Source organism: Chelonoidis abingdonii, chromosome 23 (genome assembly GCF_003597395.2).
Source record: "Chelonoidis abingdonii isolate Lonesome George chromosome 23, CheloAbing_2.0, whole genome shotgun sequence".
Classification (NCBI taxonomy): Eukaryota; Metazoa; Chordata; order Testudines; family Testudinidae; genus Chelonoidis; species Chelonoidis abingdonii.
The window spans coordinates 21,845,238-21,860,919 of record NC_133791.1 but is presented as its reverse complement, the minus strand read 5'-3'; the positions used below and the strand labels follow the sequence as shown (position 1 = coordinate 21,860,919).

The 15,682-nt window shown below is 60.6% G+C and overlaps 1 protein-coding gene across 1 annotated transcript in view; it reads left to right on the top strand.

Annotated features, from left to right (window-relative positions):
• Positions 1-312: 312 nt before the first annotated feature.
• The window catches only part of HSPG2 (heparan sulfate proteoglycan 2), a 200,523-nt gene continuing 185,153 nt past the window's right edge, over positions 313-15,682 (top strand). The window contains exon 1 of the mRNA XM_075060406.1: positions 313-550. Coding sequence (XP_074916507.1) covers positions 476-550 — 75 coding nt within the window. The 5' untranslated portion in view covers positions 313-475. The remainder of the gene's footprint in view (positions 551-15,682) is intronic.

The following is a 15,682-nucleotide window of genomic DNA, read 5'->3' as shown; positions in this document are numbered from 1 at the left end:
AGCAGCTCTGGGTGGCCACCTGAAGACACTAAAAGGGGCCTGATTCTGTGGGAAAGTCCCCTGGTGTACCAGTGGCTTCAGCTGGGAACCTGGCTGTGCAGGGTGACGTCACCAAGGTGTGTCCCTGTTTGCAGGATCAGGCCCTGCTCAGGATGTGCCCCCCCTTCCTAGGGGCCGGACTGTGACTTCACTTGGCTCCTTCCCCGTCCCCCGCCCAGATCCCTTCCGGAGCCCGGACTCCAGGCCGGGTTTGGCCGCCAGCCGCCGGGAGCGAGTGAGGAGCCGAGATTCGGAGCGGCGCTGCTGGGACAGGGCAGAGCGCAAGGGAAGAAGGAGGCGAAGGGAAAAGTTTCCAGTGGCCGGAGCGGGCGCCCGGCGGCCCAGTTAGACAAAGGGCCGGACCCTGTGCGCGGGCCGGGATCCCGGGAGCAGGACGGTCTCGGACTGCGGACCCGGCTGCGCCCCAAGGCAGAACATGGGTCCCCGGCAGCGGCTCCCCGGGGCGCACCGCTCGCTGCTGCTGCTGCTGCTGCTGGCTGCGCTCCTGCGGGTAAGTCCCGGGGCGAGGGGGACCCCCGCCCCGTGTCTGCGCGGAGCCCTGCGGGAGGGTGGCCCCCGCAGCCGGCGCGCAGCTCCCCTGGCCCGGGGGTTCGGACCGCGTCGCTGGCTCTGTCCCCGGCGGGCTGGGGGCGCTGAGCCGCGAGTGGGGACCGCGTGGGCCGGTGCGAGAGGGAGCGGGGCCGCGGGGTTCAGCGGCGCCTCCCCTAGGAGCGCTCCCGGGCGGTAGGACGTGGCCGCTGCCCTCGCTCCCTCCTTCGGCGCCAGCTGCGGGTAGGAGCCGACGGGCCCGGTGCTGGGAGCGGGCGCGGTAAAAATAGCCGCCTTAAAATACAGGCCGCGCCCCCCGGCGCGAAGCGGGAGCGGCTTCCCCGGGAGGTGCTGGGCGCAGCGGCCCGGGTGCCTGGCTAGGGGGTCCGGTCCCGTCCCGTCCCGTCCCCGGGGGCAGCTCCTAGCCCAGCGCGCCGGTGGGAGCAGGAACAGCCCGGAGCCAGGGCGGAGGGGCTGGGCTTGGCCAGTCCTGCTGTGGCGGGCAGGGGGCCGTGGGGCCGCTGCTGGGTGCACATGGGTTGGGGGGCGCTGGGACCTTCCCCCATCCCCGGTGCCAAGGCTCTGCCGGGGCGGCATCCGAGCAGCGTGCGGGCTGGGGGTCCCCACCGGCTGCCCCCCTCTCGCTCACAGCTGGGGGACGATGAAATGTCCCGTCCCAGCAGCAGGGAGCAGCCCCTTTCCAGGAGTCTCCGCTCAGCCCGCCCGCAGGGGACGGCAGCCCAGCCCCTGCCCAGCCAGCGCCCCCGGCCAAGCCTTGACAGCGGGGGTGGAGACCTTGCTGCGAGCTGCTCCCGTGTTAACAGCCCTGGGGGCGCTGCTGAACTGGGAGCTGGGCGGGGCCGGCGCTGGCGGGCGCTGCTGTGGAGCCCCTGCGGGGGCAGTGCAAGGGGCCCCGGGCTGCTGTTTGTTGCACATGGAGCATGTTTGAGGGCAGGGAAACCAGGCTGGGTGAAAGTTGCCCAGAGTATTTTTGGGCCCTTGGCAAGAGCCACCTCCCCATGGTGCCCTCTATTTCTGCCACTGGGCATCGCTAGCGCTGCTGGGTACAGTGCTGGCAGAGACTGCACCCACTGATCCTGACCTGCTGCCTCTCTGCTATCCCAGCCCTGCCCCCCCCTCACCCGGTGCTGCTGGGTACGGTGCTGGCAGACACTGCACCCACTGATCCTGACCTGCTGCCTCTCTGCTATCCCAGCCCTGCCCAGGCTGGGGGGCCAGGGTGGGTAATTAGATCTGTGGATCAGGACTGAGGGGCACCAGCAGGCTGGGGGCCAGGGCTGGGATAGTTGAGGCCTGTAGGTGGGATGAGGGGCACCAGCAGGGCTGGGGGCCAGGGCTGGGATAGCTGAGGCTGTGGGTCAGAACTGAGGGGCACAGCAGGGCTGGGGGGCCCAGGGCTGGATAGTGAGGCCTGTGGGTCGGAACTGGGGGCACCAGCAGGGCTGGGGGGCCAGGGCTGGGATAACTGAGGTCTGTGGATCGGGACTGAGGGGCAAGAGGGTCAACCACCAGTCCACGCCTGAACAGCCCTCAGTTCTGACCCACAGCCTCAGCTATCCCAGCCCTGGCCCCCCAGCCCTGCTGGTGCCCCTCAGTCCCCACCTACAGCCTCAACTATCCCAGCCCTGGGCCCCCAGCCTGCTGGTGCCCCTCAGGCGCGATCACGCTAAGATCGAGATTAATCTACTGCCCAGCCCTGGGGAGCTCCACCAGAAGATCTTCAGTGCAGGAGCCCTCTGGGGGCTCTGGAGGTTGTTACATAGTCTGCCCTGCCTGCTCTCCACCCACATAGCCCAGGCCTGCGTGGGTAACAATGGGCAGCTTTGTGTCTGAGAGTCCGCAGGCTCTGAGAAAATGAAGGCAGCTGAGAAACTCTTCAGCCTGTGCCTGGAGCCTGTTCTTGGAGGGTGATTCCGCGAGCTTCCCCTCTCAGGGGTGTGAGGCACCAGGGGCCTGCCTGCTGCAGGATGGGTGAAAGCCTGTCGCACTTGGTGCTGCAGCCCTGGCCTTTCATTGGACACGATACCCAGGGGTGGCCTGGCTCTCAGAGTAGTCCTGGGGGCGCTGGCAGGGGCCCAAGGGCACAGAATATGGAGCTGGAGGCAGATGATGGTGGGCAGAGGCTGCTTGGACCAGGTGGAGCAGTGCATGCTGGGTAGCTGCACTCTTTTTGAACCTCCTGCCCGGGCCTGGCTGTCTGAAATTTCCCTGTCCTGTGACCTCCGCCAGCCTAGGGAAGCAGAGCCTGGCTGCAGCCTGCCTTCTCCTCTGTGGGAAGCTGCTCCCACCCGGCCCCAGATTCAGGAGCAGCTGATGACTTGCCCCGTCTAGCATGCTCCATTGCAGGCTCCCAGCTTCCCTGCGTGAGCCCTGGTCTCTCCTGCCTCATTGCACAGATGAGGAAGGTGAGGCACAGAAGGGGGAGGGGATTTGCAAGTCAGTGGCATAACTGGAAATAGAGCCCAGGTATCCTGCTTCCCATGCACTGTTTGGCTGGCCCTGTCCTTAAGCAGTCGCCCACTTACCTGTCTGTGAGCCATGGGCAGGACTAGAGGGTGGAGCAGTGAGTGTGTGTGTGTGTGTGCCTAGACTCTGGGTGGCATGGTGGAGGAATCCCCAGGGGCCTGGGGAAACTGTATGTGCTGGGGCTGGAAGCGGAATGAGAAGGGGGCTTGCAGGGCAGGTGTGTGAATAGTGCACGTGGCCACGGACAGCAAAGGGGCTGCATTCCCCAGCAGCTGAATGGGAAAGGATCATGTGACAGGCAGATATCCTCCACCCCACCCCCACACACCTGCCCAGGCTTGTTCTCAAAGCAGAGGGTCCACAGGGGGTGGGATCTGCTCCTCCCTCCCTGGGAAGGGGGTGAGGAGGGGGCTGGAGATGGGATGGGGTGGCAGCGGGAGAGGAAGTGTGAGGAGGGGAAGGCGGGATTGTAAACATGGCTCTGAACAGAACAGGGATTGAGTGACTCTTGCAGTATTTATGCAATGCAGGAATCTCTCCCCGGCCCTCCTGCAGGGAGCCAGGCTGTGGGATGGCTCCTGGGACCCTGATCTGGCAGCAGCTTAGCAGCCAAAGGGGAGCGTGCAGACCTGCTACCCTCAGATGGGACCAGGCGGCGCGCTTGGACACACAGTCCCTGGGATATGTGCTGGCTTCTTCATGAAGCTAAAGCCCAATCCCTGGAATCTCCTCTAACCTCTAGCCTAGGCCATTGCAGTCAGGGAGCTTCCCCCCAGGAGGGGGGCTCTGAGTGGCCTGGAGGATCCCTGACCGGAGGTTCATCTTGTGCCCAGGTGCAAACCACCCCATGTTTTCTTGCCCCCCTGCTCCACCTCCTCCCTCATGGATCTCTCCCTAGCTGGGATTAGAGAATGTGGGGTTGGTCCTGCCACCACAGACCCCTTCTGGAGACCAGGGTGGCCCCACATGCCTGTTCTCTTGAATCCCTGGCTCTCATACACAGGGTCACAGTGCTGGGTGGGCCTGCAGAGCCAGGAAAGCTGGCAGGGAGCTGCAGGGAATGGAGCCCTGCAGAGGTGGAAGTGGCTGCCAGGGGCAGTAGAAAGACTCTGAGGCCTAGTCTACACTAATTATGTCAGTGTCCACACTGCAGCTGTGCTCCCGGAGATGAACGTGCCCTGCTACACCGACATCATACCTCCCCCCGTGAGCAGAGCAGGGCGTGTGTGGGCATAGTTAGGGCTGTGCAGTGTCTGTGTAGAGGCTGCGGGTTACTTACAACGGCTGGCAGCTGTCATTCTTTTCAATTTCACAGCTCCACACAGAGCCATGAAATTGACAAGAAACCGGGGCTCTCTGTTCTGCTCTGGGAGCACAGCAGCCTCAGGGAACCCAGGCTGCGCTCAGCAGGGAGCTCCGCACCTAGATCTTGGGTGGCTGATGTGCTGGTGGGGAGCAGAGAGCCGAGAGCCCTGGGGGCAGCTGTGTTCCTGGTGGGGAGATCAGTGTCTGGGAGCCTGCCATGCTCCCGGCAGAGAGATCCGAGCTCAGGTGGCTGCCGTGCTCCCGGTGGGGGCAGCCACAACCCCGGGCTCTCAGCCCCTAACACTGCCCCTCTTCAGTCGGTGGAAGTGCTCCTGGTGCGGATGTACGCTATGGACAGAAAGAGGGTAGTGTGGACATGATTCAGTGCAGTAATTATGTAGACATGCCCTGAGTTACAGTGCCGGAGCCCTGTGGCGGGAGAGCCTGGGCTAGGAGATAAGCTGAGGTCAGGCTTCCAGCTGGCCACTCCTCCCCACCACCCAGTTCCAACAGCTTTAGGTGGAGTATAGTCTCTCTGGGGGGAGGGAGGCTGGGGGAGCCAGGATCTTATTCCCATCAGGTGTCTCCCAAGGGCATCACTGCCCCCCAACACCCTGCCGGACACTGACATGCTATCCTCCAGTGGTGGCTTAATGCAGTTCCTGAAGTGGCCAGAGGGGGCGCTATAGAGCAGTGCATGGTACTGCCCCAAGCACCTGCCTTCTGCTACCATGCGGGGACTGGCTCCGTGCTGGTGGCTTCAGCGCTGGGCTCTGGCTTATTTGGTTTTTAACCAGGAGGTGGAAATGCCCTGCAAGCAGCCACTGTGGGTGGCCAATCTCAGCTTCAGCTCTGGGTGTCATCCCATAGGCCTCTCAGAGGGTCTCGGCAAGAGCCCACAGCCTGTGCTTGGGGAGCCCTGAATCCAGCTCAGTAACTGCACTAGGTGCTGCTGGGTTCTTAATGGCGGATGGATGGAGCTGCCCCATTGGGAGAAAGAGGCTGGGAGCGAAGGTGCCCGTCAGGTGGGGGTGGAGTGGGGGAGGAGGTGCACACTGGGTGTCTCAGTTGTTTGCTAAGTGGCAGAGGCAGCCATGTGTCTGGGAGGTGCACAAACACACCTCTCTTCGGCTGGCCTCCGGGCCTCCCCCCTTGCCTGCTCTCCCCTCTTCCTCTGTCTCGCTCGCCTTCTCCCCTGCACCACAGACCCAGGATTCTTGGACCAAATTAAAGCTGACAGTGCTAAGAAATATGCCTGGAACTTGGGCTGTAGGAGCCGAGATGTTTTCCAAATGAGGCAGGTTGGGAGCACTCCCGCTTGCCTTCTCCCCTCTTGTCAATTGCTGCTTTGAGGAGCCGGGGTGAGGCGGGGCCAGGGCTGCAAGTGTGTCAGAAATGCAATGGAAAAGCCAGCAGTAAAGCCCGGGGCTTTGTGAGTGCCTGCACCCTGGCTCTGGGCCCTCAGCCTGCTGGGGGTGAATGAGTCAGCTGCACTGTCCCACTGCACCGCAGAGACTTCCCCTGCAGATCTGTGGGAGAGATGGATGGGGAGCTGCAGACAGTGATGTCATGGCTGTGAGCGGTGATGTCACAATGGGAGGGTAACGTGGAGCTGCTCTGCTGGTCTGGCCGAGCCATGTAGCAAGCTCTGGCCATGCATATCGAGGTGCAGGCCAAGGCAGGCTCCTTGCAGCAGCGTTGTCCTTGGCTTCACTCCATCCCCGTGCCCCCCATCCCCCTCCTTCACCCCTGCCCTTGTCCTCTTCCACGTTAGTATTTCTGTTACGGTGGCGCCTACGAGCCCCATGCAGAGCTCTGGGCCCTGCGGTGCTGGGAGCCGAGGGACAGCTCCCTCAGGCTCTGCGATGGGGAGGCCATTGAGGGGAATCCATGGGCACTGGACACCCACTGGGTCCTCTTCATGGGCATGCAGCACAGGCCACCGTCTGCCCTTGTGGTCCGCCTGCTCCCTGCTGTGCCCATCTGCCAAGCCTCCGCATATCAACGTTTCTCTCTAGGCCCTGTGAGCCGCAGCCCAGCAACAGGAATGCCACACACAGCAGGAAAATTAACCTGGCACACTCGTGGCATGGCCAAGTGCGACCAGGTGATGGCTGGCATGTGGCGTGCTCTCCCGTGTAAGCTGGGCGGGGTGGGGGTGCTCGGTGTCACCAACCCCAAGCATTCAAAATCCTGAGCCAGTTGACTAGCTTAAAAATCAGGAGACTTTTTTTTATTTAAGTAAATGTAGGGCTTCTCTCTTTTTGCGTTCTGAGCTTCAGGTCACCCTCTGGTCACATTTTCTCCACCAACATTCGGGCTAGAAACTCATTTTTTAAAAATGAAAGCAGAGACTTGACTCCAGGAGCTGAGGCTTTAAGGGTAACTACCAGTGTTGTGAGGCTCCTGCTTAAATGGAGAGAGCTGGCAATGCTGGATGCAGGGCTGTGTTGTGAGTAAATCAAGAGTAACTCAGAATCTCTGTGGTGTGAGAGAACTGTGCCCCTGGGAGTTGTCCCTGCGCTCTCGTCCCCTGGAGAAGTGAGGATGGTCTCACTGAAACAAACTGCCTGGGAAGGGGGATTCTGCTGCCGACGACCCCAACACAGGACAACCTCCCAGGCTCCATGCAGAGTGTAATCCTGCTTGTGGCTGCAGGCTGAAGCCAGACACCTGGGAAGGGGGATTCTGCTGCTGACGACCCCAACACAGGACAGCCTCCCAGGCTCCATGCAGAGTGTAATCCTGCTCGTGGCTGCAGGCTGAAGCCAGACGCCTTCAGACTAGAAATAAAAGCAAATGTTTAAGGGCGAGGTGCCTGCTGGCCTGGGATGTGGGGGATTCTCCAGCACGTGGCCAGTCTTTCTCCGAGCTCTGCGCTGGCTCCGCTGGAGGTCAGAGCGGGCTCACGTGGAGAGGCTTCTCGAGTTGTGCTAGGCGGGAGGTCAGACTCCATCACGCTGGTCCCTTCTGGCCTGATGGCTCGAGCTGCGGAGGAGCAAAGAGGGAACTTTGGTCAAGGGGGAATTGAGGGCAAAGGACCCTTAGTGTCTGGGCACTAACAAGTGTAAGCGAGATCAGGATTGGACCCTTCGTCCAGCACCGCTAGGACTCTGATGCCCCTGCCATTCAGCTGTCCACGCGGGAGCAGACAGCACAGTTACTGAATGAATGTGTCCCTGTGACTAGCTACCAGACGCCCCTCGGGGACCAGGCCTGGTGTAAATGCCCCAGCTCCAGTGAAGTGGCTCCAGTCTGACCCTATGCCAGGGTGGGCAGAGTCTGGCCCTGGCTGCACGGGGAAGAGGGAAGGTCTGATGTCGTGTGGGTGTGTCTTTGCGGCCAGCCTGCCTGTGTGCAGAGGGACATGTACTGAGTGGGGGGGAGGGGCTGGCTCTGACCCTGACCTTTCACTATGGCCCTGCTGCTCCCAGTTCCCCTTCAGTAGTGACCCTTCCCTGCCGGGAGACCCCTGCTCGCCCCGGGCAGATCCCTGGACAGCTAATGTTTAGTTCTTTTCCCAGCTCAGGTCTCAAGCTTTTATAGGTTGCTGTGATGAAGGAGATGCCAGCACAGTGCCCGGAAGCAGTGCCTGCAGGGCAGGGGGCACCCGGGGGGCCAGTGCTTGTCAGCTGGCTTAGCTGGGTCCCTCTGGGGCCCCCCATGCCCATACCTAGAAAGGCCCTGCTCCCCTATTCCTTTGGCCAGCACTGAGCCCACAGAGCACAGTCACCTCTGTGCCCCACGGCTGTCCCTAGACTGACAGTGGGGGTCCCCTCATTCCCAAGAGGATAGGGCCAGCGATGGAGATGGGACTCCTGCTGGTGGGAGGGGGCTGAGGAGAGAGTCCCCTTCACTGTGGAAACTGGAGAGGGGCCAGACTCCTAAAAGAGCCGGGAGGGGGGGTGATGTAGGAGGGCTGGTGCCTACAGAAGATGGGTGGTGAGCCGTGGGCTCGGAGGTTAAGCTGGGGCTCCCAGGCATGCCGCCCCTCCTACCTTACTGGCTGGTGCGAGGACATTCCTGTGGGCTGCAGGCGTGTGTGAAGAGCGTTTCATGTCAGCCCTCGGTCCCCACCCTTCCCTGTGTGGGTGCTGATCACCCCTCTATCCCGCTGCCCCCATGTGGGCAGGGGTTATGGCTCCTCCCTGGCTGGGGGGCCAGGGAATGTTTGGTGGGCAGGTGAGCTATGTCAGAGCTTGCCATTCACCTCGCTGAACAGGGCGTGAGCAATGGGAGGCGGGGGGAGTCGCCAGAACTTGGAGCAGATAGGAAGGTTTCAGGCACTTCTGCTGGGGCTGTGGCAACCCGAACGTGGGGTTCTCTGGACTGAGGAATCCATGGCGTGGAACCTGTGGCTGGGTTGGGGGAAGGAGCACCACGTGCAGAAGGGCATTCCTGTGCCACCACGGCTACCCTGCACCAGCAGCTGCCATGCTGGGCCAGCCCAGGGGCAGTAGTGTAGCCATGCAGGCAGGGAGGGAATCCGCAAGGATGGGGGGGACGGGGAGCTCGTGGGCTGCACCAGAGGGGACCATATCTTGCTGTGGATTCTTGTTCTCAGCGGCACACGGAGCCGTCTGAGCCAAGTGCAGTCACTGCATTTACCATCTGATTGTTCCAGTGCACAGCTGGAACAGGGATGCCTGGGGAATAGCAGGCTCCAGGGGTCCCGTGCTTGGGTCAGGCTGGAAGTACAGGGCCCAGTGGTAGCTCCCACCAGCACCATGTGGGAGTTGGAGCTTGGAGCGTGGGTTGGAGACTCAGCTCTGCCCTTGCCAAGAGAATGCTCAGTGCTCCTGCTTTCCTCATTGCCCCCCAGCCCTGCAGTGCGCAGGCTGGGAGCTGGGCCGGGCGGGGAGCAGCTGATGCCGGGGGGGGCTGATTCCATGTCTGTTCGTGAGACTCCATCCAGCACACCTGCCGCCTCGCGCGGGGGGTGGCCACGAGATCTGGGCACAGTGATTTTGGTGACTAGCGATAGTACGTTTGTCCTGCTGAGCCTCCTCCTCTGGGGCGAAGGGCAGGGCAGGGCAGATGGGAAATGCCTTTGGAGGCCCCACTGCTGCGGGTCGGATGTCCCCAGCCGAGCGCTGCACCTCTGCCCTGGTGCAGGCTCTGTGTACAGGCTTGTGGGGAAAGCAGGATTCTCTCTGGCTTTTCCTTTGTACACCAAAGAGAGGCAAGAGACTCTCTGGTGAGAAACCAGCCGAGCCCAGTGCTTGTGAGCAAACCTGGAGTGCCGCGGAAATGGGACTCCTGGGGAGAGCACAGGCCTCAGTCCCCGGGGTTACGACAAAAGGTGCCTTCAACCAATTAACCCTGTGGGTATTTCTGACTGTGTGAGTCATGCCCCTTCAGTAGTGCCTCATGCTGGCCAGCTGAGGAGAGGCTGTGCAAGCTGCTGCAGCCTGGTTTGGCCGGGGGAGATGGGTGGTCCTGGAGGTGTTGTGTTCTTGGCTATGGAATGATCCAGGATCGCTGTGCGGAGTGGAGTGGGCTTGGGAGAATTGGACTTGGCTTTAGTAATTTTGATGGCTAATATCCATGTTTGTTGCCAAACATTTTTTTCTATGTTTATTCATTTAAGCTTCCACAGGTGCAGGAAGTTATGGGGGCATCAGGCAGTTATTTACTGCCAGGCCTTGAGATGCACAAAGTTAAAGCTTCTAAACCGCATCAGCATCGTCTGTGGAAACAGACAAAGTAAATAGCCTGAGACCAAACTCCAGCTTGCTGCTTCCGTTGCCTCTCAGTGCCATTAGTGTAGGATCAATGGAACTGTTTTCCCCTTGTGTGGGCTCTGAAATTAGGGTGACCAGATGTCCCGATTTTATAGGGACAAGTCCGATATTTGGGGCTTTGTCTAATATAGACACCTATTACCCCCACCCCATCCTGATTTTTCACACTTGCTACCCAATCACCCTAGGTGAAACCGACACCCGCGGGTGGTAATCCAATCCTTCCCAGCCTGCACATGTGGGGTAGGCCCTGCGGGCAGGCGGGGTGCACCCGGGACAGGCTGAGGGGTGCATGTGTCTAGGCATCTCTAGCTGAACTGGGAGCTCAGGGCTTGGGGGGAGACTGGTGCTGTGTGGAGCTCCCCAGCCCCCAGAGCTGTCTGCTCTGCCCTCCCCTCCTCCCCTTCTGCCCCTGCTTTGATGTTGCTTCTGCTGCCATGGCAGGCAGGCAGCTGCCTCTGGCCCTTGGAGGTGGTGGTGTCTGTCTCAGTCGGCTGTACCTCTCCCCACCCCACCATGGTGTCACCCACGAGAGGCCCTTGGCAAAGGCTGATGAATCTAGGTTTGTGAGAGAAGCGACAGCAGCTCTGGCCTCTGGGGTGTGGTGAGTTTGTGAGGCCTGGGCTGAGCTGTGCACACACGCTGCTCGCTGGCTCAGAACCACCAGGGCCTGGGAGCTTTCTAGCGCCTGCTCCAAAGCAGACCTAGATGGATTTAGGGCTCATACCTGCCTGCCCCAGGACCCCCTCAGTCAGCTAGGGCTCTGAGCCTGCGCTTCTCCTGGGATAATGCACATGCTGGGTATTTCTGTGGCCTCTTGCAGAGCTTGGCGTAGGAGCCCTCATCACTCTGCTCACAGCCACTTGCTGGGTTTGCTGGGAAGAGAATCCTGGAATCCTTGCACCCAGTCCCCTGCCCTGACTGCTCCGTGCCACTGCTCTCCCAGAGCTGGGAAGAGAACCCAGGAGTCCTGCCTCCCAGCTCTCTGCTCTAGCTGCCCTTGGAGGTGGGTGTTTTGTGCCAGCTGTTGGAGTCCATGCGGGATCCTCCTACCTGTTGGGCCATGTCCCTGGTCACAGAGTTAACAATAAAACCAACTCCCTCTGCTTCGTTCTCCATGGGCATTTCCTTCCAAGTCACGTAGATTTCCAGGGAGGATCTCTCTCCCGCAGCCCTATGCCCAGCTGGTCCCTGGCATCTGATCCAGGTTCCTCTTCTCTCTCCGGCACATGGACTCTGTCAACTCTTGGCCAGCACCTGACCAGCTTGATCCGTGCACCCCTAGCCCTTACCCCTGGGTGGCTCTTCCTGGCACCTCTTTGGGCCACACGGTGGGTTTAAGACAGGGTTTCTCAAACAGGGGAAAGCCCCTGGCGGGCCGGGCCAGTGTGTTTACCTGCCCTGTCCACAGGTCCAGCCAATCGTGGCTCCCACTGGCCGCGGATCGCTGCTCCGGGCCAATGGGAGCTGCTGTGTCCAAGCCGCAATTGGCCAGATCTGCAGATGGAGCAGGTAAACACACTGGCCTGGCCCACCAGGGGCTTTCCCTGTTTGAGAAACCCTAGTTTAAGACAACTGAGCCATGGTCACCATGCACCCTGTGTGCCCTCCTTCCAGCCTTCCTCACTCCTGCGTACATGGGCTGCTTGTCCACCTTCCCCTCCCAGCATCCTTGCTGCCTCTCCAAAGGCCTCGCTGGGGCAGGGTGCCCATTGGCTTGTGGGATGTGGTTGCAAGTATCAGAGCAGGTGCGTTAGTGGGGAGGGCAGGGATGGTACTGCCCAGCTCCCGAGAGAGCGGTCGGAGACCTCTGCCAGCTTCATGCCCCTGGGCAGACTGAGCAGGGCTGGGGGAGCCAGATGCTGTTTGTGGTGCAGACTTTTGAGGCCAATGTTGGGGACAGGGGTGGGGGGTGGCTTGGCAGCCAGCAGGAATTCCAGGGCCTCCGAGTCAGCTGAGCAATGTGCCTAACTCATCCAGAGGAGTCACTGCAGAGCAGCACCAGCCCCCGCCATGCCCCTGTCCGCACCTCACCTTCAGAGCCAGCAAGCTGAGTCCTGCTGAAGTCATGGCATGAGCACTCTGTCCCTGCACAGAGCTCCCCACTGGTCCTTGGCTGGATCCGACCTTGCTGGGCCCTATTTCCATTGGGAGCCTGGACTGGTCTTCTAGGACTCCAGGGTTCTTTTTAGCTTCTCCATCTCCAAGGGCAGCTAGAGCAGGGCCCAGCAGTCAGGACTCCTGGGTTCTTGTCCTGGCTCTGGGGGGCGAATGTGATTGGGGGCTAGAGCAGGGTGGTCTGGGAGTGTGATTGGGGGGTAGCGCAGGGTGGTCTGGGAGTGTGATTTGGGGGGTAGAGCAGGGTGGTCTGGGAGTGTGATTGGGGGGTGTGATGGAGTAGGGGCTGTCTGTGTGGGGGATGGGAGAGCAGGGGATGTCTTTAGGTGAGGGACAGGATCTTTAAGCCTGTAACCTGAGCCAGGCAGGGGGGAGGGGTGAGCACCTTTGCTGAGGAAATGGGACAAAAGAATCAGCCGGCGGGAGGAGGGGCAGGGCAGTTTGGGTTTGGGGCTGTGGGGCGGAATTCAGGGGATCCTAGCTGGGATCCAAGCACCCTGAACCCCCAGAAGGACTGGATGGAGGGGTCCTGACTGTGCCTGCAAGCTCTGCTGTAACCTGCGTTCCTGTTGTCCAATAAACCTTCTGTTTTACTGGCTGGCTAAAAGTCACTGTGGGGTCCAGGAAGAGGGGTGCAGGGCCGGACTCCCCCAGACTCCGTGACAGGGGGTAGCGCAGGGTGGTCTGGGAGTGTGATTGGGGGGTAGCGCAGGGTGGTCTGGGAGTGTGATTGGGGGGTAGCGCAGGGTGGTCTGGGAGTGTGATTGGGGGGTAGCGCAGGGTGGTCTGGGAGTCAGGACTTGGGTTCTCTTCCCACCCTGGAATGTTTAAATTCAAAGGGTCCAAGCCTGCTCCTGCTGAACTCAATGGGGCTTTTGCCAGTGACTGGAGAGTGAGCAGGAGCAGGCGCCCCTCCGGCTGCTCCAGCATATGGCAAGCCTCTCGCCTCACAGACTTCCAGGCGCTGGACTGGTTATTTTGGTAATGGTAGGGGCTTTCCCCCCTTCTTTCTTCGCAGCGGCTGCTATTTTGAGTGAGTGCAGAGAAGGAGCTGTGGATAAATTAGGTAATGTTGATCTGAGAGGAATGTGCTAAGCATGGGGCTGAAGCCTTGTGGGCAGCTGAGACGGAGCCACGCTGTGGCAGGGCGAAGGGAGTGCACCGGAGCCAGGGGAGCTAGTGGGGAGCTGGGACGATTGCTTTGGCCTTGGGGCAGGGCTTGACCTGCTCTCTGCGCCTGACGGCTGTTCTGGGGGCCCTGGGCTGAGTGCTCTGAGCTGCTGTGGGTCCAGGGCGGGGGCTGAGTTCTGCTCATGCAGGGCTGTTGGGGCTGGTTCTCAGAGCTGCCCTGTGGAGATCTGGGATTGAGGCCCAGCCGCTGGGAGAGCTAGTTGTTTAGGGTCAATGGGGGTGTGTGTGGGGGGGTACTCCATGGTGCCCTCCCCAGCTGAATGAGGCCATTGCCAAGGGGCCCTCTCTGGGTACATTTTCGTAGCATTTGTGCTGCATGGTGGAGGATCCTTACTGGCCCCCCTGCTGCCAAAGAGACTTTGCAGGGCAGAGACCGGCTCAGGGTGTGACTGGGGTGTGAGGGCACCAAGTGCCCTGTCTGTGGCCCAAGGCGAGATGCCGTGAGGTTCCCTGAAACTAGATGGGGCCTGGCCTGACCCTGGTGGAGAGAGGTGGGGCAGGGGAGCTAAAGTGGCATGTTGGCCTGTCAGCCATCCCCCTGCTGAGCTGTCCGTGGGGCGGGGCGGGGCTGGTGTATGGCCTGGGGCAAGGGGCCCTTCCATGCCTGTGTCACGTGGGTTGGTGCATCCCACGGACAGCCTGGTGTGCAGATTCCAGCCCAGTTAGTTCCACTGTGTGTGTGAGTCCTGCGTTGCACCTGTCTTGGATCCAGCCCTGGGCTGGCGTCAAGAGTGTCTGACTCATGCCTCTAGGGAAGCAGCCAGCCCAGCTGGACAGCGCTTTCCAGCTCCCAGAGTTTTTGCCTTTTCCCCCCATTGTTTCACTGTCACTAAGGAGATTTGATAACATAATCTTGCCCTTTTACTGGCGCCTGCCGTCCAGGGGTCTCCAAGCACTACACAACAGGAGTGATTCGCTGCTGCCAGAGGGGGGATGGGGAACTGTCACCCCCGTGTCACGCCTGGGGAAACTGAGGCCCAGGGTTGCACAGCAGGTTGGACACAGATCTGGGACAAGGACCCAGGAGTCCTGATTCCCAGCCTTGTGCCTTCACCATGACCTCATGCTGAAAAGCCCTTCTCTCCCCCCCACCAACAGCAGCTGGACCCAGAGACTAGCCCTGTATAAAGGAGAACCGGCTGGGCCAGGCTCCCGGGCACTGAAGCCTCTCTGCTCCAGTGCAGGTAGGCTGAGAGAAGCAGCTGGGTGCGGCCCTGGTCCCTGGTGCCCTGGGAGAACTGAGCAAAGTCAAGGGAGCCATTGGGAGATTGGACAATTATAAAGCTTCGTGCCCTGGGAATGGGGCAGTGGGGGCCGGGGGTGGGAAGAGCCAGGCGTGTGATGCTGCTGGATCTCGCCAAAGTGCCAGCGTGCTCTCACTATTGGCCTGACCTCTCGGTGCTGTACGGAGATGAGCCCAAAAGCCCCCGCCCTGCTGCTGTGAAATGCTGTTCTGATATTGCCAGGGCTGAACAAACACTGCAAAGCCTCATTGCAGCAAAGCAGCGAAGCGTGTGCATCCGGCCATCCCTCTTCAGCAATGCACCAAGTACACACAGCACCTAAAGCGCATGCGGCGGCACTGTTCAGAAGAGTGGCGGACTGCTGCTCCAGACGGGCAGTGCAGCCACTGGCCTTCAGCTGCAGCGGGGTCCGTGGGGAGCTTGTGGGATGAGCCATCGGCCAGAGACAGGCAAAGGTTCAGAGCATGTTTGGAGACTCCTGCTTGATGCCGTTGCTAAGTCTGAGCTAAGACCTACTGTTGCTGATCAGAACCGATAAAGCAGTCGTCCCCATCCCCACGCGAAAGGCATGGGAAGGCTGCACAATCGAGCACTCGAGTTAAAAGCGCCAGGACTAAGCTTGTCTATGCAACCCTAATTTGGTCTCCTTGTGCGTGTGTGTTCTGGTATAGTGTGTAACGCCGTGAACGTGCTGTGTTCTCCACAGCGCGCCCCGTGCACAGGACGCACAGTGCTCTCTGAACGAGCAGCTAGGTAATATTTCCTTTTATCTTCCTTGTTCCGGGTCTGGCCCCAGGCCTCATTTACTGCACACTGCTCAACTCCTGCTCTGAAGACCAAATTTCTTTCTTTCTGGGCTTTTCTGTGGCTCTCATCGCAGTATTTATTCTCTGAGTGCTTCCCAAGCAGTAAGGAATGGATGTCAGTGAAATTATTTCCCCAGCACCTGGGGAAAGTGGGGGCGTGTTACGATCCCTGTTTTGCAGACGGGGAGCAGAGGCACAG